The following is a 24,818-nucleotide window of genomic DNA, read 5'->3' on the forward strand; positions in this document are numbered from 1 at the left end:
CATGGGTTCTCCCTATTGTCTAACATTCACTTTGATAAGTGTACAGCAAATCAAAAGCAGTGTTGTTGAGAGAAGACCTCATCAGGACCATAGACCTAAATGCAGAATGAAAAATTCTCTATTGACCCTAACATTATGCTGATTGTTACATATGTTGATTTTGTGAGTCTATACTTATCAGAAAGGTAAGGTGCAGCATGTTCAGTGACAAATAATGGATTTAGCTATAATTAATTATGAGGCATACTGGCTTCAGGTTATCAGATGGTTCACTCTTTATAAATTAGCATAATTCTTATATCCTTGGGCTATTACAGAATTCAAGGGACACAATTCACAAACAAAATTCTATCCTGCATTTTATTCAGTTCCATATCACAGAGAATAGGCTAAACTAAGACATCCATTAAGTTCAAGCCAGCAAGATAGAGTAGAAATACGAAATCTTAGTTTTAAGACCCACAGGATTCAAGCAGGTGTTTACCTTGCGTAGTGTTGCAGTACAAAAATATTAATCTCTTTCACCACACTACAGGCATTGGCCCAACTCTGAATTCATAATGGGCATATCTGACATTATCAATGAGCAGTCCTTTTATGTACAACATTTAACAATCCCTGCTTAAATAATAGACAGCCTTCATTAAGCAGACTTTACATTACCCCCCAAACCCTCAGAAGAAAAAATAAAAAAACAACAACACTCTCGAGCTAAAGGACAACTATAATTCGGCCACAGATTTACACTTCCAGACTTTTTTACAGTTTAATGACTAAGAAAGATAGATTAGATAACACTTCCATGTGTGCAAAAATCTACTTTAAACTTATCGAGTGCAAATTGTATTTTTGTCATGATTTAATGATTTTTTTTTTTGTTTTTTGTTTTCTAGAATTATAGTAAATAGTGCGGAATGTATTTCTGAAATTTGAAGGCAACTAATGTTTTAGGTACAAAATATTATTGGAGCCTACTTTGTTTTATCTATACATAATTTATTTAGTAGAAAATAAAATGTCTATTACTTTAACTCCAGGAGGCTATTTTAACCAAAGGAGTAAGTTTTACTTCATTGCAATGAACATGTTTTAAAAATCCAGTTAGTACAGGATCATTTTCTTTTTTTTCTGTTTTTGTTTTGTGCCTGCACATCATTGAATGTTCCAGATTCAATAGACCAAAGTAAGAACGACTCCTTTGCTAAATTACCCCTGTAGTATTTGATGCCCACTCAATAGACTTTTGTTTAATACATATAAATGAGGTAGCACTTACAACAATTTCTGTTCTCATTTCTACCATGCTGTAATGTAAAACCTTTTTTTGAGGTTACTCCATAAGATAATGTAAAAATATTATGGTATGAACAATTAATGTTAAATATAAAGAGGCTGCATTTGCTAATATTGACTATTGAAGAGCTGCTTCTGTTAACAATATATAAGGCAAACAGACACAAATACTCAAAATGCTTTTAAATTGATTTTCAAGTGTGCTTCAATGTCTGTTTTCAGTCTTGGTATCACAGAAATTGAAGCACATGGGATTTAAACCCTAGCTTAGACATTTTTAGACTGCTGAATCATTGTTAAGTCAAGAACTGCTGTTCCCTGGTTCTTTATTTTTATTTTTTTTCCTGAACCATTTAACTTCTTCTAAAATGCTCTGTTATATAGGAAAAAACAGACTGTACTTTTGCAACATAAACTGACAATGGAAATAACAAGGGGGAAACTATAACACTTTTTAAAATTGTTTTATGTATTTTACTTCATTTGCCTTTTACCAAATTAACTAATTTTAAATAATTTACATATGTATTCTTTTTAATTCTAGACAAACTTGTACAAAATTCTAAAAGTGCAGTCATATAAATTAAGAGTTTGCAAGCACATTATACAAACATTACCCTTTATTGTACAGTGAAATTAACATGGAGATTTTTTTATTCACAGTTTCCTATGGTGTGAATACTTTAGAGTGAAAAAAGTTTTTAAGTGGATTTTCAACCATTGAACTATTTCTCCACACAACATTTTCTCATTTATATTGAACAACTGTCCACATAGCAGCTACAAATATTTAAATAAAAGGATTTGTTACAGATACTCGCACAGGTAAAGCATGCTATCTTCCCAAATAAAATGTCACAATGTTGTCTGCATTGGAATAAACATCACTGGCTTATAGCAAACTTGCTAATAAAAAGGGCACAGACTTGGATGTACCTTGCTGTACAAAATTTAATTGAAGGTTGGGCTTGTTTCCTCTTGAGTACCCGCATAATGTTATTATAAATACTACCCACAGGGATACTGTAATAAACCACAGTATTCGGACATACTAAATTGAACATTTAGTAATGAATTAGAATCTTTACAAAGAAACTTCAAGTTTATTTCTAATCTGAACAAAACTGGCAAATCTTTTGGAGTCATTTTTAAATGAGTTGAATCTTTTTTTTTTATGTAAGGAAAACATAATTGTGTAGCCTAAACCAGCTTGTTACTCAACAAATTCAGTAACGTTAAATGGGGATTAAAGTCCATTCCAGTCATTTAAAAGGTAAAAGAAAGTACCATGCACAGTCCTGCAAAGACATCTCTTCCGCAACCTCAAGGTAATGAATTTTTGGGAAGGGGACAGTATGTTTTGAATTAGGACTCTGTGATAAATGTTCAAAAATCTGTACATTAAATAGTACAATTGATAAGTGGCTTAAGTCTTCCTTTTTAACTCTCCTTTGCAAGAGCATTCAGTTTATGCCAATTTCCTTGTTCTCCTCAATAAACCTTGTGAATGGTCGATTTACAATCGAGTCAGTGCCCACTTTGTCCATACTAATGAGAGGAGGGCTGCTGCCAGTACGTGCTCGGTCCATTCCACTAGACAGGTTGCCTAATGGTGGGATTGCAGTTCCACCCAAGCTGACTGGGAGCTGGGGAATTCCTCCGTTCTGTATGACAGAAATCTCATTGTTTTTCATAGCCAGCCCATTTGTGATAGCAGCAGCATATTGGTTCCAAAAGCTAGGGTCAACATTCATCGCTCGAGCTGCCAAATCCTTTTGAAACATCTCAGAAAACTTCAGTGCATCTCCACCTAACAAAGCCATAGGATTTTCTACAGAAAGTCTACGGCCACGCCGTGCAGGGGCATTATTCCACATGTGAGTCCCCATATGGACCTATATATTTTAAAAAGAAAGAAAGGAAAAAAAAAGAAATTAAATATATTCAGCATAGTACTAACAATATAGCATTATATGATCACACGGGCAGTAGATGTGTATTAAACAATCACATTTATACAGCAGAATGCAGCAAGGTATTGTTTAGATAACTCCAAAACGAATGCCTAAATGAATAGCGCTAAAATCTTCCATTTTTTTTATATCCTTTAGTGGGAGTGGTTTGAATAAATAAGTACCCTACTACACAAATATACATGCCAGTATCACCATCCAGATTTGGTGTAATCCGCAAGATGATATTGCTGCTTAGAAAATGTAGTTTATCGACATCTTACCCATTATGCAGAGTTTGTTTCCATACTGTTCATTTTATATGGAACATTATTCTGGATTACAAAAATAGGGCTGGCAATTGTTCAAAAATATCTATGCGAAGCCTACAATTACGTCTTGCAGGTGCACAAAATAATAAACTCAAGCATTATTACATGTCTGTCTACACTGCAAAACTTCCTTTCTACACAGATATATTGCAAAATGAGAGAACATACAGTAGCAGGCAGCACAAACAAAGAACATTTATGTAAAACAAAATATTTTCTCTTTTCTAAACCTTCTAAAAAAGAGCGCAAGACATGCCATGGCTTGTTCAATATCCAGATGGCCGAGGAATCGTGCCTTGTACCTAGAGGGGGTTGGCAGTGGTGATGAACTCTGTGTATCTAAATCCCATAAATATTTCATTCACCAACAGTAAAAATAATAATTTAGCCTAAACACATAAACACGTTTATTCTAAATCTACTTCCTTCTAAAGGTCTCTACTTGGAAAGCCCTTCTTAGTTAAAAAACTATATTGTATAATGTTGTAATAATGCAAAATATACAAAAGTTATAAAGGCCTATGCCAAAACATATATATATATATATATATATATATAGTCAACAAAATACACAAAATTATTTTTTTATTTTTAACAAAAATAACTGCCAAATTTAAAAATTGTAAGCCCCTTTTTCAAAGTCTCTTTTAAGCTAAATATCCATTAAAAACCAGTAATGGGTTCAGTCAATTAGGTGCTCATAGTATGCTAAGATTCTAAACTCAAGGGGAGATTACATTTGCCAAGTATTCCTAATGGAAGGGCCTCCAAGCTACATAATGATATTGCTAGTTTCTACATTTATTTGAGAAGACTACAAATTGACACACACAGTAGAGCGTATTGGGTCTGCTTGGACTGTTATAGATTGTAGATGTTGTACCCTGAAGAATTTAAGAAATGGAAAGTTCAATTTTTTAAACAATGATAATCAGTTAGAGAAGACAATCCTAAATCTTGTTGCTGTAAAAGAATATAATATTGTGATCTAAACTTTGTATATAAGAAAAAAAAATCATATTAGTGTTAGACATGCAAATTCAATATTTCATAGCCAAGATAAGAAAGAGAAAATTTTAGTTTTTATGAATTATATAGCTAAGGCAAATGTAGCAATACAAGTATTAATATAAAAATGAGGGCAAGCAAAAAGGTTTAATAGCGAATTGAATGCGGCTGGTATTATTGTAAACATCCTTTTAATTATATTGAAACAAATGGTTTGCTAAGTTAAATGAATTAAAAACCTTGAAAAAAACTCCTTCCTAGCCTGTAAGGGCACAGTTGTAAATTCTACCAACACTGGCTAATTTCACACATATATAAAAAGGCAATGGCATAAATGATGCTGGAATTCAATTACATATTTACAATATGGAATTTGCATGTATTAAATTTCCCTTTATGGCGTTTAGCAGTCAATTACAAACATTAAGCTTTATGCCATTGTCATAAAGAAACTTGCAAATAATAGAATTGACCTTTAAATAGTTTCCCTACTTTTTCTGCAAGTTATAAATTTATAGCGTGCAAATGTATTTAAAGGGATCTAGTAAACTGAACAAGTAACTAAACAGGACTGATTTACTAAGGAAATTAATAATCTTGACGTAATAAATTGTGTACATATCTGCTTCAAGTATCCAGTCATGTGAAAAACAAATACCCTTTCGCTTTGAATACCCAGACATGATTGGATAACTAAAGTGAATAGAATACAATTTATTGTGTTAAGATTCCTAACTCGCTTAGTAAATCAGCCTCATGAATTTGAAAATGCAGCTGCATATGGTTTACAGATTATAGTAATAATAATTTAGGAGCTCATCTGCAGCATGTGCATACAGTATTCTCATACATTTAAAGCATTTGGGGCACAACTAAGCTCTTTTTTTTTCTTGGCAGCTTTCAAAATGTTATGTCATCTGCATTATGAAATAGCAAAAACATTTGCAATTATGCAAATGCTGGCACATTTTCAATTTAACTGAGCTGACATTTTTTCCCCAAAATTCTTATGGTTTCGTTTGTATGACTAGAGAGATGTCACCTTACCTTAAGATTCCCTTTTGTGGTAAATGCTCTACCACAGATTGTGCAACCAAATGGCTTTTCACCAGTATGAGTACGTTCATGTATCTGTAGTGCACTTGCTGAAGAGAAGGTCTTCCCACAGGAGTGACAGTTGTGCTGCTTGGGCGTTCGTCGTGGTGGGGGTGCCAGCATAGGAGTGATGCCTGGACTCATCGCTGTCTGTGGTGCAGCAGGAACCTGGATTCCGGCTGGAAGGTGGGAACCTTCACCCAGTGAGATCGGCTTGGTGTGACCATTCACTTCCATTTTGATCATGGCAGGCGCTGTGCTGGTGACCAGGCTAGTAGTGGTTTGGCTGGGACCTAGAGTAAAGTTGGGTTCAAATAACTGAGATGGGAGCTCTTTCAATTTGTGTGTCAGTAAGTGTTGTTTTAAATTACCCATAGTGGAACACCCACGACTGCAGACTGTACATATATATGGTCGTTCTTTAGTATGGCTGCGGTAGTGAATTTCCAATGCACTTTTGCAAGCAAAAGGCTTGCCACAGATATTACAAACAGTACTTTTAAACTTACCACGTTCTCTGCTCAGGAACAGCAGGCTAAAAGGAGCCTCTTCTTTGATGATTGGTCTTCCGGGATTCGTAGATGTCAGATCCAGTGCACCTTCAATTTCAGGAGCAAGTATAGGACTGTCAGGCTTTTCTGTTTTAAGTTGTAATTCTGGAGGCTCTTCATGATTCACTGCATGTGGAGACTTTGATCTTATGCTTTCAGTATGACTATGTGCAGGTGATAAAACCTGCATTGATGAAGAGGATTCAGACATTGCTGGACTGCCTGCACTCTGGCTCTCCATATCCCCCGCTGCTGATGAAGAATCATTGCTTAAACGATCACTTTCGCCAGACCCATTTTCTAAATTTTTTAAACCAATAAACTGCTGAGTAGTCATGACAGAGTCAATCATTTTCATCTGATTTTCTAAAGCAGCAATACTTGAGATGACAGTGGGGGGTGAGCCTGGTGATGATTCAGAGAATGGTATTAGTGGTTTTGATGAATCAATTGGTATATCTTTTAGGTCTAGTTCTTCGTCTATAGAATTATCATCAAAGTCCTCATCATAATTGCTCATTGTTTCAAGATTCTTTTCATCGTAAGAAAGCTCAGAGTCCATTGCATCTTGGAAGCCCTCTGGTAATGGAGTGTTTGGAATCTGTCCACCCATATGCATACGGATATGTTGCTGCAAAACAACAGCATTCGTAAACTTTTTCTGACAAATGGGACATGAATGCTGAACTCTTAGTGGTGGCTTTGACCTATGAACACCAAAATGGGTTTTTAAATTGCCTTTAGTAGTAAACGCACGTCCACAAATTTTGCATTTAAATGGTCTTTCCCCAGTATGTGTTCTGTAATGCATCTTAAGAGCACTCTGACAGCTAAGGACTCTGTGACAAATTACACACTGGTTTGGGTCTGTCATCTTTTTATCAATGTTCTCAACTAGCTGTTGCAGTTTTGATGTTTCAGATGTTTGCATAGACTCCAGAAGCCCACCAAATGGAAATTTTGCCTTAAATTGATCCGACATTGCTGGAAGCACAGGGTTGGGGAGACTTGCAGAAGTACTGGTATCTGTAAGAGTTGGGATAGATGTAGTGACAGGAGAGGGTACTTGTCCAGTAACAGGCTGCTCACCTGTTCTTGCAGCAATAGGGGGTAAAACAATGGGTTCAGTTTTTGTGACAGCAGTAGTTACTGTCTGAGCTGACTGTTGAGATTCAGAAGCTGTAACCATGCAGGGCTCAGGATGAATTATATTTGGTGACAAGGAGTTACATTCACTAGAAGTGGGAGATGGCCTTTGGGGTGATCTGTTCATTGGGGTAATGCTTGGTGAATCAATATAGCTGTTAACACCTGGAATTGTGGGAGGAAGCTGCAACCCAATTGATGTTGGTATTGTTGGTAATACGGGTTTACTATCTAACCATGTTGTGACTGGTTTTTCAGGAGGAAGAGACATTCCATACGGTATTCCAGAACTTGTTGGGACATTGTCAAGGTATTCTGGAACAGGGTATGGATTCATTTGAATATGGGGATATTTTTCTTTATGTCTTTGAAAATGAACTTTTAAATTTCCTTTTGTGGAAAAGCGATTTCCACATATATTACATTTAAATGGCCTTTCACCTGTATGAGAGCGCAGGTGAATTTGTAAAGCACTATCACTTCCAAAGACCTTGGCACAAAACCGACATTTATGTTTAAAAAAAGGGTCTTCAGAGGTTGATTTTGTCTCAAATACTGATACATTTGGTGGCTTTCCCTTACGATGTTTCATGAGAGCAGAAAGGGGATCTAAAGCATTAGCTGTTGCAGCTATGCTTACAAGTGGATTGGGGAAAATCACACTATTTGAAGAGCTCTGAGGTAGAAGTGGGCTTGGCAAACTTGAAGGTGAGGTTAGGATGCTTCCATGTCCAATGGATGGAGGGGTTGGGGAACTCTGTGAATGACATGAGCTAGCTGTAGTATTGGGGATAGGGGTAGGGGTTACAGATGTTGCTTTAGCATTAGTTGATAAAGATGTGCTTGATTCAGTAGGTGTACAAGAGACAGAACATGGTATATTTGGGGTACTTGCTCCAGAGGCAGGCTGTGATGTATGTTGTGGGTTCTCAAATGACGGTGCTTGATTGCTAGGTACTGATCCTGGAAGTGTGGGTGGGACTACAGGTGTTAACTGTAGGGTCGTATGTGTGGTAAAACTCTGCAGCTGATTGGGTGCTGGAATTGGAGGATTTTGTGCTGGAACTGAAGAGGTCAGTGGAGGACGCAGGCTCTGACGATTCATAAGTGCCACCTGACTGCGTATTTGTTCAATGAGTTGCAGCTGGTGAATCTGTTGCTGTTGTAGTGCCATTAGTTGTTCTAGAATCATTGGAATAGCCATAGCTGTAGCTGCAGTGGCAGCAGTTGTACCACCTACACACCGTGCATTCTGTGAAAACTGTGCAACTGCTACTTTTGTACTTTGCAGAGTCTCTAATGTAACGTTAGTGTTTGGCATTGGCATATTGTAATTAGTCATGGAAGCTGGATCAGTTATCTGAGGTAGAGGAGTAGCATTGTTTGAGGCTTCTTGACATGGAAAGTTTTTTTCTTCTGGGGTTTCAACCTCCATAGGTTCCTCTTCCTTTTCTGTTTCTTTTAAATCACAAGTGTCATTATTTTCTACCTGAACTGTTTCATCTGCAGCCTCACTCTCAGCGTGATCACTTTGAGAGCTTGCAGGAGAGGGCTCTGGAAATTCTTCTGAAGCTGTTGCTGCTATATCATCATTTACAATTAACACAAGAGGGTTTTTAGTGCAGGTCTTCTTGTGCTCTAAAAAGTCAGACCATTTGAAGAATTCAGCACAACATTTTTCACAAACGTTGGTCTCTTCGCTTCCACTTCGACTTTCATTCCCGCTATCACCATCATCTGGTCCTTCCCCAGGTACTGCTAAAAGTAAATGAAAAGATTGCGTAAGCTATTAAGCTGAAAGATAAACCACTCTACATCTAAAAATTTTGCACAAGTAGAAATCAATATTTTTTATTTTGTACAAATTATCCCACTTCAACAATTTTCAAGCCCTGTGTTAGAGTCCCCATACTAGCTAATAATTTTCTTTGCACAATCCATCAAATTATGAAGCTCTATCAATTGTGGATACTGCTTCTTAATGAAATTCCATAGAAGGCATTGATTTCCAATATTTTCATACACAGCAACCTTGTCTGTTGGGTACAAATCAAGCTTTTGATGGGCTCATTAGGATTCCCCTTTAGTATCAAGCTTCCTAATTTCCAGCAAAATTAGAGATGCCTTTGCCAGTTCAGTTAACATTGCTAAACTAATCTGTAACCTTTCAAACCTGAAGCAGTACCTGACAACACAAACTGGACTTCTGTTACTCAAATGTGGTCTCTGACTACACAGATGCATTTTCTTTTTGAAACACATCAGGTTCTAACTAATTCTATGTAACTACTGCTTCGATAGCAATATGTTTTACAGTTAGGTACCATGAATGCTGAAATAAAATTGCAACAAAACACAAGTCCAAGAACTGGCTGAAAATGATCCCTTCTCTACCTGCTGGTTAAATGGGCCACGTATTAAGATCAATTGTGTTTTTCAGTAGTTAATGTAACAACACTATAAGGTCTTAATGACAAAGCCTTTGCCCTAAAATTGGTACTTTGAAAGACATTTTACTAAATGTATGCAAAGTTCTAGGTAAGTATTGTCGTTTTACAACAAGAAAACAAGACAGTCCTCTTCAAAAATAATTGATGCTGTCAAATGCCATATTTCATTACCAGAAAAGTAAAATTACATGTTATTGCAACCAAGCACCGAGTTCACAGATTTGTGAACAAACTAAGAATTACATATTTTAAATACATTTCTACTGACATGTTTAAACATAAGTATGCTCTAGTCAGGACACACGTTTTGTACCTATTTTCATCTATTCTTATAGAAAGGCTCTGTAAATTATATGCTTGTGCCATTGTAGAAAACCCACTAATTGGTTACACATGTTTAATTACTGTTGTAGGCAGTCACTTCCTCTGACTTGCGTTACCCTCTTGTGCTGAATAACAAGCATGTTTAATGAACAGAATTCTAATTCACACCTGATCAAATAAATAGCTGTGCTGGAATGAGAAATGAACATATAAAAAAAAAAAAACATTTCTAGTATTTTAAAAAGCTGCTCAGTAGGAAAGAATACATATTTCTCAGTAAGTTCAATTTGCTTGTCTGGATATTACAGACAAATAAGATTTTTTTTTTTCTCACAAAATAAAGGACAGCAGCAACAGACAGTTCATGGAACAGAAAGGTAGAGAAGTAGGGAGGAATCAAAGTTTTTCATACACTGTATCATACAGTTATAGAAAAACATTTTATATGTATATAATTTTTTTATACACTGATATAAAAATCACAATCTAGGTAAATGTTTATTTATTTTAATATAATTTGGGGAATTTATAATTAAAGGTTTAATTATTATGGTACACTCGGCATACGTAGAAAACATTATTAGCGTAAGTATGTTTTTGAGTTAAAATAATTATTTTCAAACACAACAAAAATGCCTGGCCATTATACCAGTTTCATGTTAATAATATGGGGGCATATATAAAAAAACACGTAGCTGTATACCAAATAATTAAAAAATTATTTGTGGTGAAGAATTAGAAAATAATGATTTTAATGTTGACACATAAAATTGATTATAAATACATGCATGAGAGATATGACATTTATACTATATATTATAAAAAATACTGTAACATACAAATATACCCTTAAAATTGCAAATTAATTTATAGCCACAGAATGCAAAATATGAAAGGAAGATCTAATTGAAAGTGATATTTTGTAATAAAATAAAAATTGAAAAATGGCAAATGCTTATTGTAAAGGCAAAGGGATAAAACTCATTTACTGCAAGAATTTCCACTGTAAACCCTAGGCAGGTTCCTTTCAGATCTGCTTATGAAGTTACATTGTGTGTAACCCTGTGAGCAGCTGGGCTGCATTTTTTAAATCAAACACACTATCATGTTCAGAATTGGTCACTCAGAATTGCCTTTTTTTACAGCAGTTTAGAAATACAAGAGGCATGTTTTTCTTCAAGTGGTTTCCTGTGGTATTGGATGAATTAACACTGCCGGACTTGTTTTGATTTTTAATGTATTCTTGTGAAACAGTAGTGTGCCGATTTACATCTCTGTACATGCACATGAAATCCACAGCAGTGCACATCAAATGCATGTAGATGCCAACTTTTCAAAGCTGTGAAAGTGTACGAAAAAACTAGAGTATAAAAAATATTTTATAACATGCATTTCTATAATGAATTAATATTAATTATTAAAAGTGAGACGATATTTTTAAAATTAAAAAAACTAGATTTAAATGTAACATTTTTAAAAAATATTTTTGCACGATTTTCAAACTTGTTTAGTGAACATTACCATGTACACAGAGACTAGACTCTTAGACTCTAAGACACTAGACTCTAATAAAAAAAAATGAACCCACAAATTATAAAAAAAAAAAATGTAATCAAGCACACACCAATAGTGCGCAGTTTTACAGAATAGACACGACATCTTGCAATGAACTTCAACTATGCTTTTTATTTACAGCTTTAGGAAAGGAACATTACGCAGCCAATACAGGTATTAAGATCAGCTGTTCTCCCCATTAAGTTAAGTAAAATTTGAGTAAGTGAGAAGTGTCATAGACACTAAAGAACACTATGTTTAGCAGACCTGTTTAATATTTAATTGCTGCTGCTGGTCTTAATGGGCTTGCTAAATAAAAGCTGATATAGCAATATCTTTTTTGAGCAGCAGGTATAGTACAGTGAAAGTATTTTTGTGTTTTGTGCACGCACTAAAAAGAAAAAAGAAGCCATTTAGTATTTGAGAGATCATTGCACTAACAAACAGTACAGGCCTCTCTAGTGTGGTCTAGAAAAGAAGAAAAGGCCACACACTAAAATTACTCTTAGCCAAGGAAAATGTTTGCATGGTGCTGAATTAGTAAATATATTTACAATTCGCTCCAGAGGGCAGATAAACTATTTCATTTTGACACTTTTAACTCTTTAATGACAATGAGCAACAGACTGAATGTCACTGTCTTTATTTGATTGCCTCCACTTGATTGTAAGCTGTTGTGACTAACGCATAGTTGACTTGCTGAGAATGTTAACAATTCTCTAGCTTTTCAATACTGAAAAATACCATGATTTTACTAAAAATACCACTTGAATATTAAAAATAATAAAAAAGTCTATTAGCAATTAGAAAATTATTGCCAATTATTAATAACGTAACCTGCTTTACAATTTCTTTTTTTTTTTTAAATCATGTCTATAGATAATAAGCATCTACAAGATGTAGAAAAAACCAATAGTATTAATAAGGGATATTATGTTATAATCTTTACATAAACTCTGGGGCATTATCTTTAGGATGGAAAATTACATTGGGTAACTAATGGTATTGTTTTATATGTTTGTTTCTATGATATTTACATTGCACTTTGCTGTGTTTTACCAATTACAAAGTCAAATTACCTATAGGAATATTTGGGCACAATTGTACATCTAGGCCTCAAAAATATAACTGTTAATTCACTGACTTCTATTTTATTACGCAGGTTACGTTATTTATTATTAATAACGTAACCTGCTGTACAATTTTTTTTTTTTTTTTTTTTAATCAGTTATACATGTCTATAGATAATAAGCATCTACAAAATGTAGCATAAACCATCAAGTACAGTTCACACCAATAGTGTTAATTAAGGATATTATGTTAGAATCTTTACATAAACTCTGGGACATTATCTTTAGGATGGAAAATTGCATTGGGTAACTGCTAATGGTATTGTTTTATATGTTTGTTTCTGTGATATTTACATTGCACTTTGCTGTGTTTTACCAATTACAAAGTCAAATTACCTATTGGAATATTTGGGCACAATTGTACATGTAGGCCTAAAAAAATATAACTGTTAATTCACTGACTTCTATTTTTATTGGATTTAGTAAACTAGGTATTGCTTCTGCTTCTCTGCTATAACTCAAATGAATATCGTAATTAGTGTTTGTAATATAGCATGCTAATCTACACAAATCTGTCATATAAAGATCATGGTATTGTAGAGCAGCCGGAGAAAATGCAGAAATTACCTTTACTTTTACATGAATCTTGCCAGGGGTTAAGTAATCAGCTGTGGAAAAAACAGTAGTTAAGGTACCTTTTAACTAAATGGCTGACATATATACAGAAAGCAGCAAGGAGTGACATCTCCTTGCAAATCTCTGTGCCCGGGCACTGCAAATTATTATTCAAAATGGCTGCATTTAAAGGGAATTCTTTAGTACATTGTAACATTAATCTACACACTGACAGACTCGGTGGAAACATGTTACTTTATGTAATTAGAGAATTGCTGCATGTCAAAAGCACTCTTTTGTTTGCAACAGATTGCCTTTAAACACAAAAATGTATACTTTGAAACAAATGTAAGCATGGCAGCCAACTTTTCTTCATACAGATGCAATAGTAACAGTGTCTACGTCCCACAGATAATAGAAACAGACCTGACGTACCATAGATTTAACCTAATAGCATGAACATGAAAGTGTATAGGTATAACTATACCCAACAGATCCTACTGAGTAGGCCACATTATCACATTATTATTATTATGAGGCTTTGCAAAGCTCAAATCAAATGCGGGAATTAAATCAATTAGGAATATTATACAGATGATACACCTAGCACTAATTTTCTGCTGTACATAAAAAATACATGCACAGCATTTAGTTATAAAATGTTTCCTAGAGGATCCGCAGAAGTACATGTCAGATATATGCGATATGACTTTGTTTCCTGAACTGGAAGTTTGTGAATTCTAGAAAACCGAGGGCATTTTGTTTTCTTGCAAATTAATTCTTTTTAACTCTTTATGATGACTGTGATTCCCATAAAAGAAGATGAATTATCACATACAGAGCCCAAGCTGTGAAACAGGAGGAGACAAATAGAGACCCCTACTGTGTTCAACAATGTAGATGAAATTCCAGACTCAATAGAAATTTTTGCCCTCTTTCAAAGACCACAATGGCTGTCGACATGACAGTGAACAGTGGAGGGCACTATTGCTATGCACAATCTTATAGACCTAGCATATTTAGATTAATCTATTCAGTGGCCTAAATCTCAGAATTTGTTAAGTAACAACCACCTGTGGCATAGTCACCAACTGTCTTCTATTTTTTTTTCCAACATTTGCAGTTTGTACTCATGAAAGCCATCCATTAGCTATTTAAACACTAGGCAAACAGAACTACGTTTAGGAAGCCATTATCAGCATATTCCCAGATTACAACAGAAACATATTAAACTATTTAAGAATCCTTTAGTATCTAGTTGTGTGTTCATTTCTCTGGATATTCATTAGAGTTTTACCGGTAACAAACATGATGATTATGTCATTTTGTAAAACATGTTATTTTCTAACAACGAACAAACTAACCAAAATCATTTTATGAATGTACTTATACAATTATGTAATGATTGTAAGTAGCTAAATCTGATTATATTTTAGAAGGTAAATAAATATGCTTGGTTGCATTTTGTTTCAGTAACTGGCATGATTTATGAAATAATTTTATATTTTAAAATAATGACAGTTTTATATTTTTTTATATATATATATATATATATATATATATATATATATATATATATATATATATAAAATATATATATATATTATATAACTATATAATAAAAATGTGAATGTTAGCTTATTACTTTTCTAAATACCTTCAGGGTTCAGGGTTTATCAGAGTAAGCCCCAAGCTTAATTTAATATGACATTGAGAAATTCTAATCAAATATACTACATCCTGTACGTTGAGACAAATATCAAATGCATGGCTTGTGGGTTTAAAATGCAAATCCACATGATAATTGTTTCAAAATTTTAAGCGATGTCATTAATCGTATTTTCTAAACCTAGCTTGTGCTGCACGCATCAATTATATGTCAGCATCAGAAGTGTTAATCCAATGGCCTTATGTCGAAAAAGGAGCCTAATATATTATAATCATTATTAGGTATTTATAAACTATAAAGCATTTAGTACAGCTGCATATTCACACATAAAAATGTGCATGTAGTATTTTAGAAAATGTAGAGCAAAACATATAATCTCTAAATCCAGCATAAAATAGTATGATAATATTCTTCCTAGGATTAATCTATAAAAGAAAAACTTTTTTTAATATGTTCCAAATAAATAATATAAATAAATAAATAAATAATAAATATAAATAAATAATAACATAAAATAAATAATAAAAATAATACTCTGTGGGCCGAATTTAGTTGTTACTTATAATTGTAAGCAAAGCTGAAAAGGATCTGATTTTTCTATTTATATAAGAACACAAATCAAAAGGCACAGGGAGAACGTGGTTTCCTCTTTAAAGTTCTTTTTTAAGAAGATCGGCACATGCTAATCTGCGTTGCTTGTAGCTAGATCTCTAGGTAACACTCAATTCTAGTGTTATCACAACTGAAGCAACCATGCTGCCAAGGTCAACTGCACAGATGTACTAATTGTATTATGAGCTTGACATCTAGTGGCCACCCCTGGCAGGGCAAAATAGGCAAAGGTTAAATCAGCCAGCCTTGTCAAAGCACTTCTAAACACCCACCCTCAGGGACAAGCCATTGGAAACCTGTTGGCACTTCATGCAGTCCCACCTTTTCAATGTCACCAAACAAAATGAATCTCTAGTGTGTGTTGGGCATTAACACTTGGAAACAGAACACTAATGACAATATTAAAACAGTTTAAACTAGGGAACACATAAATTTGAGAAATTATGAAAAAAAAATAATAATTTGCTATTTAAAATTAAAAAATATAAAGGTAAGTAAAACGATTAAATGATTTATTTCAACAGTTATGTACTGCAAAATAAATTAGATTGGTTTATTTAAAAATAAATCATAACAATATTTATTTAATAAGGCCTACATCTGACTGTATAGCATCATATTCTATGTGCAACACATAAATCTTTTGAGTTCATTCATATTTGCTTTTTAATACAAATGAACTTTTGGTAAATAATATTTTTGTTAAAGATTTATAAAAATCTAACAATACATTAGTACAGTATCTTAGAACAGTCTAAAGCTCATAATATCACATCCTAATATTAATACAATTTTTCAAATATTACAAATTTAACTCTAACTCTAAAAATCTTACAAAATGAAATTATTATTTGAGCATACTTCTGGATTATTTAATATATTTTTATGAATGTATTATCCATTTACAGTCCAGTTGTTTTTTTTCTCTTATTTTAGCAGCATATAGATTTAACTAGCACAGCTGATGTTCAATATCCTTCTGGCCACTTTAAGATCAATAGGAAGACTATGCCAGGATTAGCTCTACATGATGAGGAAACCTGACCCACTTTTGCCACATTTCACTCACAATGCAAATAAAAATAATCACGTGTTTTACTAAATTTTAATTGTTGTTTCTCTGCTTTTCACCTCTGCACTAACCAGTGAAACTGAAACACTGCTCTAAAAACAAACGCCCAATGTAAAAGTTTTTTTTTTTCTCTTGTTGCTCAGACTATAGCATCTCATTGTTATTCAGCATTCATCAGAGCCGTCTAAGAATGACAAAAAAAGATGCTTGTCTCTAGCTGTAATGTAAACTAGCTTAAATTCTTCCTCTTCCTGAAGCTGCCTGACTCTCTTTACTTGCTGATTGAAACAAATATGTAATGGGAGCTGCTTAAGGAGACACTTACTTTGGCTGTCTATGCGTTGCTAAAATAAAAATGTATTTTTTTTTTCAGGTAGCATTAAAAAAAGCAAACCATATCTACTAATTTCTCATTATTCTTATTATTCCAAAATCTTGTTGTATTAAAAATCTAGATCGTATTATTTGAATATTTCAATGTTTATTATAAATATATTGTGTCACTAAGACTACAATAAAATGTTGTATTAATTGTAGTGTTTTTTTAAAAAAAAAAATAATGTTGTAAATACGGTTTAATTTACCTCAAAGTAGATAAAAAAAATTGTGCTACTTGGTTATTATCAGAATATATTAATTTAGCACCTATATATTTAGCATATATAGCTTAGATTATTCCTGAAAAAAAAAGAGTCTTAATTAAATCATGACTACTACATATTAATTTGAATAAAAATCATATGTGTGTTTGTATCGTGTTAGCAAAAATCTTTAGAAGATTTTTATTTATTTTTATGTAGATATTTGTTGAGAAAGTTATTTGTTCTTTGCTAATTCTTCTAAAAAAACAAAGAACTAGAGTATACAAATTATAAAAATAATACTGAAATGCTTTTGAAATAGTTATCTTAAAACTGTTTCTAGTTACATGTGTTTTCCAAAAAGCTCTTAATACAAGGGCTTCCAAAGTTTAACCAGTCTATACAACTGCGCAGAATATTCCAAATGTCTAGTTCTATCCTGATTTTGTTTAATTGAATTTGGGGATTTAGCTTTTCTTAATGAGATATGGTTTATAAGAGCGTAGTCTGCATTTTTTCGGAATTATTTAGTTTCATTTTGGAAGACCACTTTTGAAAAGAGATTTTGAGCTATTCAAAGCCCACAATAATCAAGCTTCAAAAAATTCTCACTGGGATGCAATGTAGCCCTTTTGATGGAAAGGCTGTCTTTCTCATTCTGCAGAAATAAATCCATTCATTTGATCATGTAGTCATTGAGTGCAATACAAAACAAACCAAGTGTAAGAAATGCTTAGTGATGAAGTAAACAGAAAACCATTTCCATGACAAAAAGATCCTTTTGCTCTTAATCTAGCCACCATATGCAAGCGTTTCTTTTTAGCATATCTCCTGCCCTAATCTCCAGTGACACAGCTACACAGATAAGACTCATTCTGACCATAAAAAAAAAAAAAAAAGTTTCCAAGAAAGATACTTTCTTCTACAAATCCAGGAAATTCTTCTGTAGCCTGACAATGACTTGTTCTGTTTGGTGAAATAAAAGAGAGCATCTGGGAACCGCAGCCTCAAAGGACATGCACCAAGGCCTTTTTTCCCCCATCTCTCCTCTGTTATTAGTGAGGGATGATAGGGCTACATGGAAGGCACATGTGTGTGCCCCATGTCTAACATGTCTGAGATAAATCATTACATTACACGTTTCTAGAAAGTTAAGGGCACCTTTCATTGCACTTAGAGGCAAATGTCAGTTTATGGAGAAATTGTACAATACCAAAGTCACCTGTGTGTTTATTAAAAAGGCCACTTCATTATTTCTGGCCTTATTGTTGGCAGTACATAACCAGTAAATTTAAAAAAAAAAATATTTCCAGAAATTCAAAGAGTGCTCATAAAAACTTGTCATAGTAATAAATGTTTTAGAGTTGAAAAAAGCTCATAACAAGGGGTGGATATGTGTACAAATAGGTCTGGGTGTAGGGAGGTGGCAGTCTATGTGTCAGCTCAATGCCAGTGTGCTGCTGGCAGCAGGTAAAAGGAGAGATGTGTGGGAGCAGCAGTCCATGCAGGACCTCCCTTGTTTCTCTAAGAGATCTGTTAGTCTTACACCATTCCCACCTCCCCCTGTCCCTTCTAACCTTTTAACCACACTCAGCTTTCCAAAAACAAACCCCCCAAGTAGCCCCAAACAAACATTAGCAGCCCTCGGGATCCCCTCACCTTTAGTTGAACCTGGGAGCAGCTCCCCGGCAGAGAGGGCAGTGGCAGGCATTGAAGCTACCTCTTCTTGTGTGTGCACACATGAGAATGCACAGTGTTTCCGGAAAGGCTTTCACAAGCCTCGATCTTTCTCCATCCCCAAAACAAGATCAGCAAAGCCCCCCTCCTCCTCCTCCCTTCTCTATTCCCCTAGTACTTGCAGTTGAAGGACACAGACTGGGATGGATACAAGCTCCCGCTGCTCAGTGCAACTTTTCTGCAGCTAGTCTTTCTTCTCCAGCATGGAGAGGTCAAGAACATACCTAGCTAGTGCACTACCCCCTGCCAGTAACACACCACCTCCACGCAGCCGTCACACCTCCTCGGCAGCCTCTCCGCCGCAGCCGTCCTTACTCTGCTGTGCCCTTTTGTTCTGCTGTGCAGGTGGAAACTACTGCTAAACTTCTCACACATCCAAGAGGGTTGGCTTTCAAAAAGGAATGTCAATATTAGGTCCAGGCTAATTTTATTACAGGCATTTATATAGCGTCGAAAATTTACGCAGCGCTTAACATGGTATGCATTCACATCAGCCCCTGCCCTCAAGGAGCTTACAATCTAAAGTCCCTATCTCACATGCACCAGGGCCAATTTATACAGGAGCCAAGTAACCTACCAGCATGTCTTTGCAGTGTAGGAGGAAACCGGAGTACTTGAAGTAATCCCACGCAAGCACAGGGAGAACATGCAAACTTCATGTGGATAATGTCCTGACCAGGATTCAAACCAAGACCCTTCTTATACTCATTGCAATGTACAAAACACACAGGTCCACCTAGGAGTGAATTCAAGTAAACCTTTCCATGGGGGCTGTCATGGACACCCATTTTTAAAGATGCTGGTTGCAAAACTATTAAGGCACTTTTTTATACTTACAATATTAATATATTGTATTATAATATTAATAAATGTATAAAAGCAATAAAGCCTGAAAAACACACACAAGTCAACTTAGGAGTGAATTCAAGTAAACCTTTCCATGGGGCTGTCATGGACACCCATTTTTAAAGATGCTGGTTGCATAACTATTAAGGCACTTCTTGTACTTACAATATTAATATATTGTATAATAATATTAATAAATGCGTAAAAGCAATAAAGCCTGAAAAACACACACAAGTCAACTTAGGGGTGAATTAAAGTAAACCTTTCCATGAGGCTGTCATGGACACCCATTTTGAAAGATGCTGGTTGCATAACTATTAGGACACTTCTTATACTTACAATATAAATATATTGTATTATAATATTAATAAATGTGTAAAAGCAATAAAGCCTGAAAAACACACGCAAGTCAATTTAGGAGTGATTTCAAGTAAACCTTTCTATGGTTTCTAAGATTTTAGTTGCATAACCACTAAGCCACTTCTTAGACTCACCATACTGAAATGTGTAAAACACACAAGTCCACCTAGGACTCGGAGTGACTTCAAGTAAACCTTTCTATGGTGGCTGCCATTGACCTTCCTTTCTGAGGATTTTTGTTGTATAACCACTAAGCAACTTCTTATACTTCTATACTGAAATGTATAAAACACACACGTCCACATAGCAGTGACTTATGGGCCATACACACTATAAGATTTTCTGAAGACTTTTTCCTTTAGACTTACCAAAACCATATAATATGAGGACAAACCTAAACACTTTCAATTTGTATGCAATCTGGCAGGCCCTTGCAGTACATAGAAAAGGTAAATCTGAAGGAAATCTACCAACAAGAGTTGGATAGTGTGTATCCAGCTTAAGGCTGGCCATACATTATACAATTTTCTCATTCAATTTTCCTTTAGATTTACCAAAACCATATAAATTGAGGTCAAATCTAAACACTTTCAACTAGTATGCAATCAGGCAGGCCCTTGCACTACATAGTTGAAGGTAAATCTAAAGGAAATTGAACAAGGAAATTGTATAATATATGGGCAGCTTTATAGTAAACCTTTCTATGGGGGCTGCCATTGACATTCATTTCTGAGGATTTTAGTTGTATAACCACTAAGCCACTTCTTACACTTACAATACTGGAATGCGCACATGTACCTAGGAATGACTTACAGTAAACCTTTTCATGGGGGGGCTGCCATTGACATTTGTTTTTGAAGATACTAGTTGTATAACCACTAAGCCACTTCTTATATTAACTATATGGAAATTTAAAAAAAAGCAATAAAGCCTAAAAAAAGAAAAAAAAAAACAAAAAAACAAGTCCCCCTAAGAGTGACTTAAAGTAAACGTTTCCATGGGGGCTGTCATTGACATCCTTTCTGAAGATGCTACTTGTGTAATCTTATAAAAATACATCTTAGACTCACAATATTGGAATGTGTAAAAACACTAAAGCCTAAAACAAAAAAAATTCACACACACATCTGCCTAGAGAGACTAAAGCTGGCCATACATGACAACATTTTCTTATACAATTTTCCTTTAGATTTACCAAAACCATATAATAGGTCAAACCTAAACACTTTCAATTTGTGTGCAATCAGGCAGGCCCTTGCACTACATAGTTGAAGGTAAATCTAAAGGAAATTGAATAAGAAAATTGCATAATGTATGGCCATCCTTATAGTAAGTCTTTCCAAGGGGGCTATCGTTCACATCTCTTTCTGAAGATGCTAGTTATATAGTTACTCGCAATACAGGATTGTGCAAAAGCAATTAAACCTAAAAAAAAAAAAATACACACACACATCTTGCCTAAGAGTGACTTAAAGTAAGTCGTTCCATGGGGGCTGTCATTAACACCCCTACCTGAAGATGCTGGTTGTATAATCACAAAGCCACTGCTTCTACTCACAATTTTGTGTAAAAGCAATAAAGCCTAAAAAACACACACAAACACAAGTCTACGTAAGAGTGATTTGTTTCCATGGGGGCTGCCATTGACACCCCCCCCCCCCATTCTAAAGATGTTACTTGTATTATCTCAAAGCCACTTCTACTCACAATTTTGGAATGTGTAAAGGCAATAAAGCCTACAAACACGCACAAACACAAGTTCACCTAAGAGTGATTTAAAACAAACAAAAAAATACATACACACACATCTGCCTAAGAGTGACATAAAGGAAGTCTTTCCATAGGAGCTGCTTTGACACCCCTTTCTGAAGATGCTAGTCGTATAATCACAAAGCCACTTCTACACACAATTTTGGAATGTGTAAAGGCAGTAAAATCTAAAAACACGCACAAACACAAGTCTACCAAAAAGTGATTTAAAAAATAAATAAATAAATAAAATACACACATCTGCCTAAGAGTGACCTAAAGGAAGTCTTTCCATGGAGGCTGCCATTGACACCCCTTTCTGAAGATGCTGGTTGTATAATCAGAAAAAGCCAATTCTGGAATGTGTAAAGGCAATAAAACCTAAAAAACATGCACAAACACAAGTTCACCTAAGAGTGATGTAAAGTAAATGTTTCCAAGGAGGCTACCATTGACACCTCTTTCTGAAGATGTTAGTTGTATAATCACAAAGCCACTTCTACTCACAATTCTGGAATGTGTAAAGGCAATAAAACCTAAAAACACGCACAAACACAAGTTCACATAAGAGTGATTTAAAACAAACAAAACAATATATACACACACACACACACACACACACACATCTGCCTATGAGTGACCTAAATGGAGTCTTTCCATGGGCATTCCTATTGACACCCCTTTCTGAAGATGTCACAAAGCCACTTCTACTCACAATTTTAGAATTTGTAAAGGCAATAAAACCTAAAAACAGCACAAAAACAAGTTCACCAGAGTGATTCAAAACAAACAAAAAAATACACACACACACACACACACATCTAAGAGTGACCTAAAGGAAGTCCTAAGATGTTAGTTGTATAATCACAAAGCCACTTCTACTCAAAATTATTGAATGTGTAAAGGCAATCAAACCTAAAAACAAACACAAGTGATTTAAAACAAACAAATAAATAAATACATACACACACACATCTGCCTATGAGTGACCTAAAGGGATTCTTTCCATGGACATTGCTATTGACACCCCTTTCTGAAGATGTCACAAAGCCACTTCTACTCACAATTTTAGAATTTGTAAAGGCAATAAAACCTAAAAAACAGCACAAAAACAAGTTCACCTAAGAGTGATTTAAAACAAACAAATAAATAAATAAATAAATACGTACACACATACATCTGCCTAAGAGTGACTTAAAGGGAGTCTTTCCATGGACATTGCTATTGACACCCCTTTCTGAAGATGTCACAAAGCCACTTCTACTCACAATTTTAGAATGGGTAAAGGCAATCAAACCTAAGAACAAACACAAGTTCACCGAGTGATTTAAAACAAACAAATAAATAAATACACACACACACACACACACACACATCTGCCTATGAGTGACCCAAAGGGAGTCTTTCCATGGACATTGCTATTGACATCCCTTTCTGAAGATGTCACAAAGCCACTTCTACTCAAAATTTTAGAATGGGTAAAGGCAATCAAACCTAAGAACAAACACAAGTTTACCGAGTGATTTAAAACAAACAAATAAATAAATACACACACATCTGCCTATGAGTGACCCAAAGGGAGTCTTTCCATGGACATTGCTATTGACACCCCTTTCTGAAGATGTCACAAAGCCACTTCTACTCACAATTTTAGAATTTGTAAAGGCAATAAAACCTAAAAACAGCACAAAACAAGTTCACCTATTCAAAACAAACAAACACACACACACACATCTGCCTAAGAGTGACCTAAAGGAAGTCTTCCATGGATGCTGTCATTGCCACCCCTTTCTGAAAATTCTAGTTGCATAATCACAAAGCTACTTTCATTCTCACAATACTGGAATATGTAAAAACAATAACTCCTGGAAATACACACACAGGTCCACCTAAGAGTGACTTAAAGTAAACCTTTCCATGGGGCAGCCACTGACACCCCTTTCTGAAAATGCTACTTATCTGGCTGCTCCACTGACCCAGCTGGGACCTAAAAGAAGTGTTGATGTTTGTAAATGTAAGGGACACAAAACAAGTGAGAATCAGCACTGGCAGCCTCCATGGGTTATGTTTGTAAAGTGTGCAATGTCCCGGTGCTGGAAGTGCAGCAGGAGGAGTGAGCCTTCCCCTTACCGTTACTAGGGAGCAGCTCAGTCCCGATCTCCTCGTCTGATTTCAGATGCTGGGGCTTGGCTTGCTTTCGACGAGACATGCTGCTGCTGGGAAGTGGGACTCGTTTCTGCTTTTTTTTTGCAGATACATCAGTGGCAAATAAAAAAAAAAAAAAATTGTTCACAAATAGTCGAGTTGCAAAATTACGGAAATTAGCTGGTGTCGGTGGTGCTTGGATTGCGCATGTCGGTATATAATTGTGATGGTGAATAATGCATCGCGATTAGCGGCGGGGGTGAGAGGGGATTGGCTCGGGGCCAGCGGACACAGACTGCATATGGAAATGAGGGATGGGCTCAAGCAATTAGCTGCCAAGTGATGAGTCTCCCTTGCAGCGGCGTCAGGCAGCGGCAGCACAGCGCAGCGCTCCTCCGCCCGGGCTCCTCTTCTTCTGGCCGCACCATCACTTTTTAGGGGAAGGTTCCCCTCTCCCTCGCTCTTCTCCCTGAGCTGGAGCTCTTCGGGTTCCTCTCCGCTCTTCTTCTTCACCTGGGAAAGTTGCTGAAACTTCCTTCCCCCCCTCCTCCCCACCGCCCCCTTCCCCTCCGCTCACTGCCCTCTGCCCATCTCCGACCTTGGGCTTCCTTTACCCTTCACCTCCCTCTCCTCCTTCTGGCCATGGAGTTCACTTCG

At 35.4% G+C, this 24,818-nt stretch overlaps 1 protein-coding gene across 4 annotated transcripts; it reads right to left on the bottom strand.

Annotated features, from left to right (window-relative positions):
- Nucleotides 1-220: 220 nt before the first annotated feature.
- Nucleotides 221-24,535, bottom strand: SALL3 (spalt like transcription factor 3). 4 transcript variants are annotated; one of them, XM_082257756.1, is made up of 4 exons: nt 24,147-24,535; nt 6,190-9,135; nt 5,633-5,973; nt 223-3,188 (listed from the first exon to the last, which is right to left on the bottom strand). In XM_082257756.1, exons 1-4 carry the CDS (start codon nt 24,223-24,225, stop codon nt 2,757-2,759), a joined length of 3,798 nt encoding a protein of 1,265 aa, XP_082113882.1. In that variant the 5' UTR covers nt 24,226-24,535; the 3' UTR covers nt 223-2,756. The 4 variants fall into 4 exon arrangements, with proteins under 4 accessions (XP_082113880.1, XP_082113881.1, XP_082113882.1 ...); XM_082257754.1 differs by having other exon boundaries at nt 221-3,188; nt 5,633-9,135; XM_082257755.1 differs by lacking the exon at nt 24,147-24,535 and adding an exon at nt 18,984-19,131 and having other exon boundaries at nt 221-3,188; nt 5,633-9,135.
- Between the last annotated feature and the right edge of the window lie 283 nt (nt 24,536-24,818).

This window comes from Pelophylax lessonae (assembly GCF_965119305.1).
Source record: "Pelophylax lessonae genome assembly, chromosome: 5".
NCBI classification, from domain to species: domain Eukaryota; kingdom Metazoa; phylum Chordata; class Amphibia; order Anura; family Ranidae; genus Pelophylax; species Pelophylax lessonae.